The following is a 15575-nucleotide window of genomic DNA, read 5'->3' as shown; positions in this document are numbered from 1 at the left end:
AATATTCTAAAATATTAACTATTATACATATAATATAATATGCATATAATAATTTAATATAATAATCCCACTCAGTACTAGCCTGACACAGCCACAGATTCTCCGTTGGCCTGGAGAGGTGCTTGTGTGTATGTATTATGCCTCCTTCCATATTGTAGCAACTGCTACAGACCTTGGCCATCAGTACTGATCATCTGAACCACCTTGTCTGTCATGACCTGGACTATGAGTCACTTTTGATGGGAGAGGTTGCCTGTTTTAGAAGGAAGCACATTTGGTCTTTCTATTACAGTTACCTTATATTCCAGGGCAACATTTTTTCTCCTCAAGCAGACCCTAAAAATAAGGATCTACTCTCTTCTGAAATGCAGGTTTGCCTTACACTTGATTGCTTATGGAATTATTGAATGTTGAAAGCATGTTCAGTGCTGTCCACAGAGAAATACAGGCAAATTCCAACTGAATGAATTCACATTATAGCTCTTTTCCTGTCCAATCTGCTTTGAAGACGAACCTGTCAAAGAGCAACAAGGTGAGAAATAAAATCCTTAAGAACTAGCAATATTGTCAGCATGTTGTTGTTGGCTTTGGATTTGCTTAATTATTGAGGGGATGGAGAAGGACAAATGGAAGAGCGAAACAGAAGAAAACTACAGTAGTCACAGACATACTAAAAAGCCACACGTGCATGCACTGAGGCCCTGCACTGCAGCAGACCTTGCAATAATGTTTCCCTGAGGACTGCGCCGTTATAACCTCATGCTTATCTTTAAAGATGTGCCTCCTATCCTCCTTACACTGCGTTTGCAAAAGCCCAGGAGCACAGCTGTCAGTGAGCACAAGTTGAGACGAAGGACCCAAACGAGTTATACTCCAAAAGCTCCCCCTTCTGCCAGTCTTCCGTGATTCTCTCTTCTAACCACCAGACCACCACACCACACTTTCACTGTTAGCACAGAAACTGCATCTGCACATCTGTACAGACCGGAGACAGACTTTCAGTTCTAATTTTTCCCAATGCAGAGTGAATGGCTTCAGTGTAATGCCAGTCCTGAACACCCTATTCAGAGTAATGTCAAGGGTTAACAGTGACTCATGCACATATTGCTTACATCTTCAAAAACTGAAATCGGCTTGCTCTTTTTTCCCCCCACTTCAGTGAGATCATAAATGCTCACACAACAAAGAGATTTCATAAGCTTTGAAGCCAAAAATACTGTAGGCAATGCTCTAGTTTTGGGAGTCACAACAGGAAAAAAAGGAAAAGGAAGAAGAGATGGACAAAGTAATGTATTTCCATTTAGAATATGTTTTCTATTAGTCTTACAAAATATAAAGAGGCAATTGTAGTCTTATTATGGTTTTTCAATTCACAAAGGATTACAATTGTGAACATAGTTATATAAATTAAAAAAAAAGAGCACAGAAAATGGGGAAAAAGAAAGGCTGATTTCTACAGTATTCAAAAGTTAGGAAATACTATAATTCAGATATCTGCTGCCGCATTTATCCCTTAAACATTCTTCCTTCCAATTTTTTTCTTGTCTCCTTTTCTACATATAGTACCACCAAGGTCACAGCTAAATCAGGCCTAAATCATCTGCCAAAGCACCTGAACTGTGCAGCACCAAATGTTCCCCAGAATGTCGGAAGAGGGCAAACATGTCCAAGAGACAGAAACACTGCAAAGACTTCCTTATATGCTTACTTGTAGATGAGCTAGTAATTGCAACTACACGTCATTTCTTAAATACTTTACAGTACAGGTTTTATTGATTTATCGTATTCCCCCAAACTACACAGCAAAAGCTTGCTGAACCATTTCCTAGGGGCAAATCAATCACACTTCATTTTCACCTTTCTACTGTTTTATGTACTTTCCTAGGTCTCAAATATACAAAGCACTGAGTGACTACTATTTCACATATAAAATTAATATTTCAAGGATCAAAAGTATTACATTTTAAAATATTTTCCTATAATTTCATAATCTTTTCAAATTTCAAGTTTTTCAGCTAACCTGTACCAGTCAGCCTAAATATAATATGTAATACGTGACTGCTGAGAAAGAAGAGGTTTTCAAAGGTGCATATGGAACCTGGGGAATGAAACAGAACTGGAAATTGGTACTGTAGCCATCTCTTCTTCTCTTCAAATAACAAGCCCAAGTCCTCCATAAATGCATATTAAGTATACATTTGCACTAAAAAAAAATAACAAATTAATCTAGTCTCTTGCTTGCCTGAAGCCTGACCTGGGAGATTGCACCCAATATTCCAGGATTAGAGACTTCATTTATTGTTCTTTTTCACTGCAGAGTTTCTAATCCTCTGCTGATTTAGATTGGGAAACTGTTTCAGATCTCTCTCATCCTCTGAGGTTGTTTTGGCTGTTTCTTTTTTTGTTTGTTGGTTTTTTTGTTTGTGGGGGTTTTTTGTTTTAAGGGATTGAATTTTCATTGGCAGATACTTTCCTAAAACCACATGACAGTTTTCTCACAGCCTGGTTACATAAAACATGGAAAACCCACCAAGCAACAGGCCTGCACACACAACATGGTTTCACAACAAAAAGAAAAAACAACTGAATCCTTCCACTATGAATAAACACAAAGTAAAGTATATCATAAGTCTAATTTCCAGGCAACATAAACCTTAAAAATGACAAAACTTGACAAGGTCTAGGGTTATGGTACAGATTTCTATAATTGTGTCATAAAGATATTTCCTTTTGTTTTTATGATCAGTGTAATAGCTAATATCTGCATTCACTGCTTGTACACATACATATGTTTCTAAGGGAAAAAACCCCAGAGGTTATATATTGATTTCTTTATATACTTATGTTGTATATTATCATATAATATATAATATTAATTTATTCTTTATATATATTTATATCTTATATTTTAGTATTTATAACACTACTAAAGTTAGGGATGTGTGGGAATGCCTGAGAGGATTGTCCTTTCTGACGTTCTGCCTCCAGATTTCCTGGCTCGGTTCACATGGGTGGCATGAACTGAACCTACATATCATCTTAAATTCGGAAGTCAAAAGCAGAAAGTCTGCCTAAACAGGAAAATTAGGAAAAAAACATACATCAACACTATCTCCCCCTGCAACTCCAGTTTTCTATGCCTGCCTACACACAGTTCAATGTAATTTCAAAGTCAGAAAAATATATTAAATTCCAGTGAAGAATATATTGATTGATGGATTGATTACATTCATAGACTCTTCAAAAAACTAGAATAAAACTATAAATTATTAATTTCACATCTGTCAGTCCAGTATCTGATTATCACAGTAAGCACCATGCTTTACTTTTGCCAAGCTGTGTAAATCTCTTTGCATCTCAGTGTCCCTCCCTTTATACTGTCTTGTCTTTTAGTACACTCTTGGCTGTTAAAAATTTTCCATGAAAACTCTTGACTAGCTCTAAGTAAGTTAGAACCACAATATATCAACCCCTGTGCAACTCCAGCAAGTGATTTTTTTTCCCTTATTTTAGCCCCACAATTATCACTAATCATTTAAACAGATTCCAGATTGTGCAAGAGAGCTTGAATAACCGTATCATTGAGATTTCAACACATTCAGCTAGAACAAGCAGTTACAGAAAGAGAATCACATAATGGTAACAGCTTCAAGTGTTCGAGACATCCCAAAAAAAGTCAGGGAACACGTGTGTGTGCTCCCTTTTGGAAGCAAGGGCACAAGCTGCCGCTGGCAAGAGAATCCTGCTGCCACCCCCGAGGCCACCAGAGTGTGCACAGGGCAAAAGTGGCACCTTGTACAAAAGCCACTGGAATTCTTCCAGGAACGCCCTGATGGAAAAAGCAGAGGTCTGGCAAAAATTTGAAAAGGGGATTCCCCCAAAATAAAGATGACAAGGAAAGACCCCAGATTTAATGAAGTAAAAAGCCATCCCAGAAAGGATGCTGCAAACAGTTTTCGAAAAAACCCATCTCAGTCTTTATCCATAGTGTCCCATGATTGAACCAAGCAGCTGTATTTTAAAACAGCTTGCTCCACTTGTGCTGGGTATGAGACAAGGCAACAACACCAATTTTAACAGACCTTGGGGGGTATGCTGAAAGATTACTTAACCATATGCCATACTTGCACAAATCATGCTGGAAAAAAGCTGAAGCAGTCAGGTCAAAAACTGATTAATGCAAACCTTGGTCCTGATGAATGAACTCACGATGCCAGCCCAGTTCCTAATTTTGAATTTTGTATTATAACACAGAAAGAAAAAAGTTTACTGAATTTCATTTGGTGATGAAAAGGTCGAGTTCTGCAAACACTAAGGTCAAGACAAACGTCAGGACCCAGCTCTACTCTTGCATCAATTATGCAATAAACTTCCACAGCCTGACCAAGCCTGTCACAACACTAGGTAGAAGTAGACCAAAATGAAGCTGTACCTCTTTGGCGGAAGAGAAGTAACACGATGGTGTCTGTTATCAAAACCACCAGTAATTTTCTTCTTCAGGTAAGTGATTTGCAGTGTTGACATTTTGTACGGAAACCCAGATGAATTCCTTCCTACCACTCTTGCTTTGTCTAGAAAGCAGCTGTACATAAAAAAAGCTATCAATGTAGTCTTATTGATCTTTGCTAAAACCACGCTGCATTTTGTTCCATTTTTTAAATCCTTTTATAATATACCCAATAACTAATTATATCTTGTAATTTCCTCCTTCAAGATTTGTTCCAAAACCTTGCTTGTTGCTGCAGTCAAAATAAGACTAAAATTGCCTAGATCATTTGCAATAACAATATAACACTTTTCTAAAAAGCAGGTGTTCTAACTTTGCTATCACCAGAGCTTCAAAATATAATAAAACGTTTGTGATGGCCTGTGACAGTGCTTTCAGAATTCTTGCAGATTAGCAAGCCTCTTAAGCATTCTGTCTCCTTAACATGAGCATTAAGCTCCTCGAAATTTTGCTTTCACAGTGACTAAGATTTTACACCTTTCCCCCACACTGAATTTTCTGATATATGACATACAGGATAAGCTGAGACAAAGTATTAAACTATGCTTTTATCCTTACCTTTCACTATTTGTATCATACATATAGTGAAAAGTAAGAATATGTCTTCTGTGTCACTAAATATGTTTCAGAAGATGAAGTTTTTAAATATCAAACAATTGCCCAACTATGATACAGCAGTGGCACACAGTATAAAATACCTTTCTAAAAATATAAACAAGATGCACACTCCCACAACACTATATGGCATGTCTCCTTTCATCTTGATTTCTCATCAGGTTCTAATGCAGTATTATTTCAGATTACAGAAGTATATTGCTAAAGATTTCCTAATTATAGTGGTTTATGATAAAAGAGAATCTATATGTGTCTGTCTACTGAATCTTTTAGGTACCATATGCATCTTTGGCAACTTTTATATTGTGTTTTCCAGGTGCTTAGGTTCCTCTCAGCAAGTATTTAATTCTGCCCATCTTTACCCTTTTAGTTTCTGTGGTGATTTGCAATGTGAAGGCGGTATTCCGTGCCAAGTTCTCACAGACTGCTGGAAAGGCACAACCCTTTCTGTCTATCTCTTTAAAGTAAGAAGCTCCTCTGATGTCTTTTTGGGCAGCTATTACTAACAGCGTCTTTTGTCACTCCAAACTGATAGACACTGTTCTTTACAACCCAATTTTGTAAAACTTCTTTATTCCCATTGGTTCTACATTTCTTCTGGCCCATCTCTACTTTTAGAAGTAAATCCAAGTATTTGCTCAAGCAGCCACAGGTCACAAAACACAACTGAACTGAACTAGCAAGCCTCTGAAGTGGGCCAAAAATAACAAATTTCTTTCAACCTACTCATTAGAGCCCCAGTGTGCCTTAGCTTTCTTTCCTCTCCAGGACCTGTACACCCAAGGTCTGACAATCTCCTCCAACTTTAAAAGCTGTTGACTTTTTAATATTTATCACAATGTACAAAAGCTTTTCTTCTTTGTGTCCAGAAACAAAAACTGCTAAGATGAAGAAAGAGGAAAAGCAGAAAATTAGAACCACATTCCATGAAAAAGAAAAATATATACATGCACACCTATATATTTGTGCAGATATGTTCTTCTAGACTTAATCTGAATAAAACCTAAGCACGTCACCCTTGCTGTAACTGGACCTTCATGTTCTTTCATTGATGTAATCAAATATTTCCCTCAACTGTTTCTCAGCATAATGTGTTGTCTTCACTCTTTGCATGACAAAAGAGTGTTTAGATACACACCCTCTATTATGAAGGCAATGTTTGGGGTTTTTTGTTTGTTTGGTTTTTTTGTTTTTTTTTTTCTTTTTTTAAATGAAAACCACCTTTTTTCCATGACTGTTAGCAGATGTTAATGTAGTTAATTATAGTGTTACTGCAGCATTGACTTCTTTTGTGCAGTGATTTTTTCCTTATCAGTGCAAGGAAGAGGAAAGGATACGAGTTATTTTTCCGCTGGTACATGCTACCTATTATGTGTTTTCAAGGGACATCTGAGCCAGATCTTGGCATCAAATAAGCTCTAGAATGAAAGCTTTCTCCTGTAATTAGTTCCACAGCAAAGTTATCTGTGCTTCCTACCGATTCAAATTCACACCAGGTTCAGAGCTCTGGTGCTCCTGATAAATTTCACCTAGATCCTGAGACCAAACAATTCATACTTCTACTGACAAATAAGAATGTCTCAATGATAAATCTCATTTGTGACTAGGCTTTCTTACCACTATTTAGCTGCATATGTCAAGACACCACAAAGATTAAGTTCTCAAGCGTTTTTGTACTTCTTCTGTATTTATATATTTCCATTTAATTTTATGTGTATTAGGATTTACTTTTACAGCTGTGATGTTGTTTACACACACATACACAATCTCATAACCACTGCTTCTTACTGTTGCAAAACTTCTGACTTAGAGGGTTCTATCATCTATGCATCTACAGATGAAAGAAGTCATGTTCTGTATTTATCTGAGAATAAAGCAAGGTTTTGCATCAGAAAACATAACCCACTTCCTATTCATGGTCAGAAAGCCTAGCTATTTCCATCAATGAGAAGGAAACTTATTCTGGACAACAGCAATATGGAAATAAAATGAGGAATAGTCATTTTGTACTCAATGTAACACAGACCACCTCATTGTCCCTAACTTCCTTTACATGAATGCAATGTAGGAATGCAGGAAGTTGCTCCTGCTTAAAGGAAACCTCATCCCCCAAAAAGATAAATTGTATGCATAAAAGTAAGTTTCCAGAAACTGTTGCATTCCACCTAGCCGCTACAGAATGATGGTTTTAAGTGTACCTAAAAATAATCAAAGACACAGTCACTGAAACACCAACACATATACGCTTCATCACCACTATTCATTATGTAAGTTCAAATTTTGGCAGAAGTAGTTTATAAGGAATACACTTGGCCATATCCTGAACTTGGTTAAACTACAGCACAAAAAAAATATCTTGGCTAATTAGTATTTTTGCATTTTCTATCACCATGATTCACATTAGAACTTGATCCCTCATATACAGGTAGCCTAAAATATTCCTAGAAATGCTTTTGCATTCCAAGTTTATTTTTCTTTAGACAGCACAGCATGGAGAAAAAGGTGGGGCCTGCTTCAAGGAATAGAGTTTTTTCTGCAAAGAAGAGGCCTATGCACAATTTAAAAAAAAAACAACAAAAACAAAAATCCCAAACACAGACAAACCACCCCCTCAAACTATTAAATAATTTATAAATATTTAAAAAATTAATAAAGCACAATTAGATCCAAGAAATCCATTCAAACTTAAATTCCATATAACTATTCCCACTGGAATAATCCACTGCTCTTTTCACAGAAATGAAATGTCCTTTAATGACCAGTTCTAGCCAGATCCCATGTGTGATGGGTATTATACTGGTACTATGCCTCAGATCCAAGCAGAGCTGCATGGACCTCCGGCTACAAACTGACCCTTTTCCTTTCCTCTTTCGCACTGCAAAAGAGACCAGCAGGCAACCAAGACAATACATATCTACTCCAGACGTGAGTCAAGCTGCCAGTCAGACCTCAGAACAGGGTTGCTGCTCAGAAGGAGGTTGCTGGAGAGATGCAGCTGCTCAACTCCATGACCAAAACCTGCTACTCCCAAAGAAGTTCTAGATAAAGATGAAACCATTAATTGTGAGAACCCATCAAAACAACCCTGTGGCAGCACTGCATTCCAGTGACATTACTCATGTTGCTCCAATTCCCATATTGCAGTGCTGGCATGGTAACATTAAACCAGCTTATCAGCACTCAGCAGTCTTTCAATAACATATCGCAGCCTATTTTCAAGCACATTTTATTGTAGTTGGAGTGCAGTATTGCAGCCCTCCCCCTGCCCCCAGGTTTGGGTTTACTAGGCAAAAAGAGGACGATCTTTCCCTTCAGATGCTTACTAGCAACACTCAGCGTAGCACATGATCCTGTATCACATGAACGGTGGCTGTTGGGCAGCTCCCTTAGAGGAGGCTGCACTGCCTTGCCATCTGATAAAAGCAACATTTGTATTACTGCTAACAAACATCATCAGTGAAACAGTAAACCATAAGTAGTCTTAAATAACAGTTGCATGATAGTCTCCTCAGGATCTCAATAGATACAAGTCCATATTGTGTGCATCATCACATGAATCAGAATGAAAAAAAAACCTTGAAAAAGTATCTAAAAAGATATACTTTATGTCTCAGAAACAAACTTTCATCTTGTTTTTTCAAGTTTTCACAGACTTATCTATACTAAGACCTTTGTATATGCCTGTAGACACTGCACTGGAACTGCAAGCGGGTGCAGATGACATTAGCACAGTGACATAAAGTGGCCTTTGTGAGAAGCAGGCCAGCACCCTATGGAAATCAGAAAGTGGCCGTGAGCACACAAGCACAGGACTGACTTCAGGTTTTGTTTTATGATGGTAACCAGGGTTTTTTGTTTGTCTCCTGTTTATAGCTAGAGCAGGACAAATATAAATCTCTGAAAAGAAATTTAAAGATCAGTGGTCTGTTTGAAAGAGTTTCATGCGGCAAGTGTGTTACAGCCAGCCAACAGAGATTAGAAAGGGCATGGGTTTGTCTGGGTCAAGTTTAATTACCATCTGGGGCAGCTGATGGGACTCTTACATTCAGTTTATGTAACAGACACCCTTACTAGCTCCTCTGTGATCACTGCACCTCAAATTAATGCTAGAATAAACTCCTTTTTATTAAATCAATCTATTAGCTCTTCTGTTTCAGTTATGTTAATGTTTGGAAACATCATTTTCCCACCAAGATACTCTCTTAATCTTAGTGCAAATCATTCATTGCCACGTGCTGAAGCAAGAGCGCCAACCCTATTCATTCAGGTTGAGCTCTTGTCCTCCTGGGAGCACAACATAAAAGCTGTGGCTCCACTGTGCATCAGGTAATCTAGAACTTGTAATTACTGTCACTGCAATTTCAAATACAGCTGTCCTAACCATAAAAGAAATAGATCTGATGCCTGAATTGCAAAATGCCATAAATTTGTCCACATCACATTCTTAGCCAATGCATCCAATTTGAAATACCATACTTTACTTATTTCTTATATAAAGCAAAATTAAAATATGCAAAGTCTCTACCATTCTAGTTGTTGGCTTCCATCTACATTTTACATTAAAACAGCATTACAAGAGTTCATATGGATCATTGTGAAAACCAAATGGCATGCAACCAAACCACAACATAGTAAAAGTAGGCCAGTCATCTGCATAGAACCTGCTGTCATTAAAATCAATTACTAAAGTGTTGTGGAATATTTTACTTGATTCTAGTTAGAAATGCAGAACAACACTGCAGTCACTGCACAGCAAGATGGGATTTAGTGCTCTAGGCAAGAAGCTGATTTTTTTTTTTAAAGACAGAAATAAGCCACTATAAAGAATGTTATTTCTAAAAGCCTAATGGTAATCCCCGAATTGATGCATCTGATACATGCAATTAAAATACAACATTTTTCAAAAGCAGTATGCAAATTACAAGGAAATTATTTCTGTAATTGTTGCTGTGCAGACTGGTTTAAATAAAGAGGCTTTTCTGCTCTTACAGCAATAACAGCCAGTCTGTGGGAATACTAATGTTAAGTTTAATTTCCCTTTTTCATGTACACCAGTTGTTATTTTTATATACTTGATAATTTTCAGCTTGTAAATATATTTTTAAAAATAAGAAGAATGATCAAAAAGAGATGAAGTGTTATCATGTAATTTCCAGTTCCCTCATTTCAAGCTTTTCTACATGAACTGAAAGGTATAATTGTCCTCTGCCTGTAAAGACAGCTGGTATGTACATGCAAATGAGGGTCACCGTAATTTCCATAAGAGACAGAACTACTGTTGCATTGGACACTGGTCCCTTCACAATAACAGTCTAAAGTGTTGGTGGGAAAACACAATAAAACAAAAATTATTAATAAAAGTAAATCAAAACCTTGTGAGGAAATGTGAAGAAGTCTGCTTCCTGGAAAACAGGTCTCAAAAGTAATTCCATGTTCCTGAAGTTTGACACATAAAATTTATTTCCATCATAGCACCACCATAAAGATGAAAGTCTACTTACTGATGATGCAATTTAAAGCTTTGCTCTCGGAGTTGTTTATAAGCTGTCAAATCTTGATAGCAAAAAAAAAAAAAAATGCTTTTTACATGCTATAAATCTGAAAGTAGTGATCACTTCAAATTGTAAAACTTTAGATAGGGGTGTCTGAAATGAAATCTAAAACAGGTGGAAGGGATTTAAAACAAAAAAAGATTCAGCTCACTTCAGAAGGGCCTGGCTTTTTTGTGTTAAAAACTTGAATTCTAATTCTCAGGACGGAAACTGAGAATTTCTGTTCAAGACTACTGAAGGATGAAAGTATTCTTGTGATTTGAATCTGGAAAATAATGTTAATGTTTTACCTGAGTATTTGAAACTCCTGGAGTTGGCTGCTGTGCAAAAAAAGCCACTAATTTTAATTTCTGTTTCCAGACAGGTTCATTCACCAGTATTACTGTGATGTCAAGCAGAGAAGAATGTGCACAAAGAAAGCAACTACAAATGCAAACGATTACATGTTACATAATTTTTAAAGTCTACAGTATAAAACAAGAGTCTTTTCTTGCAAAACAGTTGTTGATAGCTTAATTGTTTTCTTACACGTGATTTTTAAATCATGTCATTGCTCCCTTCATAAATCATACTATTTTGTTTAGTTTTCATAAAAGCACAAAAAAATTCTCATTGCATTTTTTGCAAATAGCTCCAGTACATATGTGGTTACTGTGCTCATGCATCTAGAACAGAATTCCATTCAAAACAAAACTGATTATAGATTCAACTGTTTTAATCTTGTAACGGATGCTCATAGGGCTTACTCTCTGTATTGTCTTAGTTCTACAGTTTTCTTAAGTGAATAATAAATGCAATATGTTGCTGAGTTTCCTCTGTATACATACCTCCTGTGTGGCAGAGGCCTTCCCTATTTGTGAATACATTAGCTTTATATAGAAACTTCAGATAGGGGGAAGAGAAAGGGGAAAAAAATCTCAAAGTACAGGAAAATATAATCATCTATTCACACTATTTCATTTGCAAACTCTATATTCCTACGCCTTTGTGAGAGGATGCAAGCTGCCTAACAGGCAAGGTAAAAGAATGCTTTCCTGAGTGAGTCACCTTATATAGCCTGAGCAGCAGTCTGCCACAGCTACCAAATTGTACTACCCACAGTTTCCCTTCTCTTCTCCATTTTATGCTGCCAGTCATTAACATTTTTTTCTCCTCCTCTTTTCCCCTTGTGAAGGGGAAATTGGTTCCTTTCTATAGTGCTGTCCATTTGTGCTTGCATGGCTTTTTCCTTTTTGTACTAAGCAAATCTTCATCGCTGTCTCAGTACCTCTAATACCAGGTGCAGCTCTCAAATATTTACAGTACCTCAGGACAGTGCCTAGCACAAGAAAACCCCAAACAGGATCCTAGTTACAGAAAGCTTCGCATCTGAAAGATCTATTTATGCAGAGAGCTGGTCTGCCTACAACAGTGCAGCTCTTAAATTATTCTTGTTGAAAAAGGCTAAGGCATCCAGCCTTTTCCTACAGGATTTAGACAAAGGAGAAAAGCAGAAAGAAAAACTTCAAAGAGTTATGCACTTCCTTTACTGGCAGTACTGCCAGGCTGACACTGAATAGAGAGGCTATTCTTGTTAATGAAATGTGACTGGGTTTGTAAGATCAGACCTTCGATTTTAAAACTGTCAGCACAAGTAAAGACAACAGTACATGCAAAGGACTGAATTCAAGTATTTTAAATATCTTTTCAAAGACTCTCTGGAAAAAAAAACCTTAATACATGTCACTCACCTGAAAAGACATTGGGAAATGTCTCTGTAGAAGCCTGCACCCCTGAGGACTTTCTTGAATGAGTCAAAGGCACTCTTTCTGTTTGAAATTTCTCTCTAAACCCCTTGTGCTCCAAGTAGCCCGCAGAGCCCACCTTCTGTGTTATCTCACATTTGTGATTAGATACCTCTTCTGTCCAGTCTGCGGAACGACTAAATAAACCTGCCAAACTAGCAGACCTCTGCTTCTTGATTGAGACTTTTTCCTTTTTGTGGAAGGACTCCTGCCTCCTTGTAAAAAGCGGGCTCTGGGATGGGGAGGGAGATGGCGAATGGTTGGGAGAACTCAGTTGCCTAGTTGTGGTTTTGATGTAACAAGGATTAATTAGATAGGGCTTAAAGCATCGGGAACCAAGTATTGGACTACCTGCTGTCCCCTCGGAGGACAAAATGCCATTTTTCATTTCCATGGATAAACCATTATGCAGGTCCTCTTGACTGGCTGACAGAGTGTGTTTCCCTTCCTGAGTCTCAGCAGCATGATCACGGCCTGCATCTGAAATACCATCCTCTGTTACTGAGTCCTGCAAATCAACAGCCTGCACTTCAGCAATTTTAGTCTCAGCATCTGCTACCGAGGTTGGAAAAGGTCGTGTGGAGCTGTGTGTCTGAGACCTGTTTTCTACTGCAGTTCTATTTAAATCATCTTCTAGTTCACTAGCTACAGCATCCACTCCAGCAACGAGCTGTTCCTGTTCCTCAATCAATAGCTTACGTTCCTGTGTTTCAAATAAGCCGTTATCAGGAGAGTCTGTGCCATTTACCGCTTCTTTCAGTTCATGTTCAGTTGCACAGGGGACAGGAATGTTTTCCGCAATTTCAGATGTCACTGGAAAAGCCCCCTCGGTGTCTGGGCTCCTCTCTTTGTCAGTGGTAGTTACTGAAAGAAACCGTTCAAAATCTAAGGGGGCTGCTTGCGAATTAGCCATGTGTCGGCCCATTGTTTTGGTGACAAGGTCCTCAGTTCCAACGTTAATTGCCCCCTGCTGCTGCTGCTGCTGCAGTCTAATAGCTTGCTGGATATCAGAAAGCAAATCCTCTTGTTCTGTGGCTGAATGGAAACTGTATATATCCGTATCAGAGCCAGAGCTGGTCCTTTGTCCATCCTGTGTCTCCACAGCAGCTGGGACAGTTTCATTTCTGATTTCAAAATGTTCCACATCTGTGTCTGAGAGACCCCCTTCATCCGCAGAGATGCTTATATCTGGAGTTTTGGTTACAATTGAATGAGTACTGTCCAGCTCTCCAGCCTGCAAGGCCTGGCTTTCCAAAACATCCTCCCGTGAACTACTATTCCCATCTTTAGCCTTGGACAGATTTTTTCTGATCCTCAGATTTGAAAACACCGAGGCCCTCGAGTCCGACTTACCCTTCTTCTTACCAGATTCACTTCCTTTTGCATGCTTCCCCAGTCCTCTCCTGCTTCCTGATACCTTCTTTGTGCCATCTGTATCCTTGGGCCCAGAGGCATCCTCTCCTCCTTCATGTACATCACCTGTATTTTTCTTTAGCTTCCCATCTTGATTCCCCATGATTTTTCGCAGTGCAACACCTTCGGCAATCAAGCCATGCTCCCGAATTTCATTCCTTTGGCCTGCCGGCGAGATCCCCTCTAGCGATCCAGGTTTGTTTTCAAGCGGTGGTGATGCAAGTGAAGCAAATGCTTGCTGTGCCTCTCTCCCATCTGCTAGAGCTGCCTTTTTGCATAATGTGCTGCTTGCGCTGGGCTCCGCTGGGACATGCTCAGTACAGCACTGAGAGCTGCAGACAGCTCCTTCCAATGGCTGCTGCTCACAGAGCCGCCTGCTCTCCGGGCTTCCGCTGCACTCTTGTTTCTTTAGGAAGGATTCTGTGAAAAGTGTTTCCTTTATAAAAGTCACTTCTTTTTCCACGGTTTTTATTGCCTGCATTGCAAGCTCAGCTTGTCACCAAATCATTTATAATTTCAGGACTTCAATGTCCAAGTTCCTGGAGGGGAAAAAAAAAAAAAAAAAAGTTAAAGCAAGGTACTTTAATTACTCTGCAATTGTTTAAATGAATGAATTAGTAACCTTGGAAAGAGAAATATTGTGATTATTTAATAGTTTATAAGGTGCTTAAACATATGCTACTTTGACAGATTACACAGTACCTCTGGTGATTTACACATTTATTTTTTAGAGGCCACCAAAACACAATACATAGTTTTAAAAAGAGAGTCGCTCGGAAAGTAGATAGAAGAAAGATAATAAACAGAAAATTCTTTTCACAGTTTTAAAGAGTTGCACTTAAAATTCAATGCATTATGGTAATTACACTACAAAAAACCTCCCACAATTTGTATTCTGAGAAGGTACATATACTATTATTCCCAGGAGAATCAACTCATCAATATTAAAACACACCACCATTGTTTTCCCTGATAAGAACATCTGGCATGAAACAAGACAAAACAAACAAGAAAAATAACACTATTCAAATGCTACTAAGGAAAAAGGATACAGTAAATAATTATTCTATTTTACCCTATATATTTAATAATTGATTTAAACACTGCCACTTGCTAACTATTTTGGAAGCCTGTGCAACAGTTTTAATCAGTTGCTTCTTCTCCTCCATTTTTGGTTTAAATATAGAAGCATCTGTATTTCATACATTTCCTGAACTTCCAGACAGGTACTCCCTTCCACCTTTAAAATTTAGATTTAAAAGAACTGGAATAGAAACAAATGGGCATAAGAATGCCAAATTGCCAAGTTGGATCAGTTCAGCAGTTCAATATCTTGGTTCAACACCAGCCAAGAAGTAATTAGACAGATTTCTCTTTATGATTTATCATCTCTAAACTGCCTGGTCTATTAGCTTCAGTTTCTGTGAAAGACTTTACTTATTCCTCACAGTTCTGAGCTTCCTTATTAGCAATTTCCCTTTCATCACAGATTGCTTAAAACAATACACCATTCCAGGGAAATGCATCCTATTGCTTTATGTAACTCTCAGTTTTGGTATCATTCTCTTCCTACCAGAGGTTTCACTTGCTTTCCTCTGCCTTAATACACATTAAAGAAGAAGAAAAAGAATATCATTCACACTTCAAAAACTATGCAGGCAACCCCCCCCCCCCTTTTTTTTTTTTTCCAAGGGTTGCTAAATA

The 15575-nt window shown here is 38.0% G+C and overlaps 1 protein-coding gene and 1 long non-coding RNA gene across 2 annotated transcripts in view; one reads left to right on the top strand and one right to left on the bottom strand.

Annotated features, from left to right (window-relative positions):
- Positions 1–14410, bottom strand: part of FMN2 (formin 2) — a 164348-nt gene extending 149938 nt beyond the window's left edge. The window contains 1 exon segment of the mRNA XM_072856452.1: positions 12405–14410. Coding sequence (XP_072712553.1) covers positions 12405–14352 — 1948 coding nt within the window. The 5' untranslated portion in view covers positions 14353–14410.
- Positions 416–8868, top strand: LOC140649368 (uncharacterized). The gene is made up of 3 exons (XR_012041602.1): positions 416–532; positions 4255–4500; positions 8765–8868. It is a non-coding gene; the product is annotated as an uncharacterized lncRNA (long non-coding RNA).
- Positions 14411–15575: the final 1165 nt, after the last annotated feature.

Source organism: Ciconia boyciana, chromosome 3, assembly GCF_034638445.1.
Source record: "Ciconia boyciana chromosome 3, ASM3463844v1, whole genome shotgun sequence".
NCBI lineage: Eukaryota > Metazoa > Chordata > Aves > Ciconiiformes > Ciconiidae > Ciconia > Ciconia boyciana.
The sequence above is the reverse complement of the archived record's forward strand: the minus strand, read 5'-3'. Positions and strand labels throughout refer to the sequence as shown.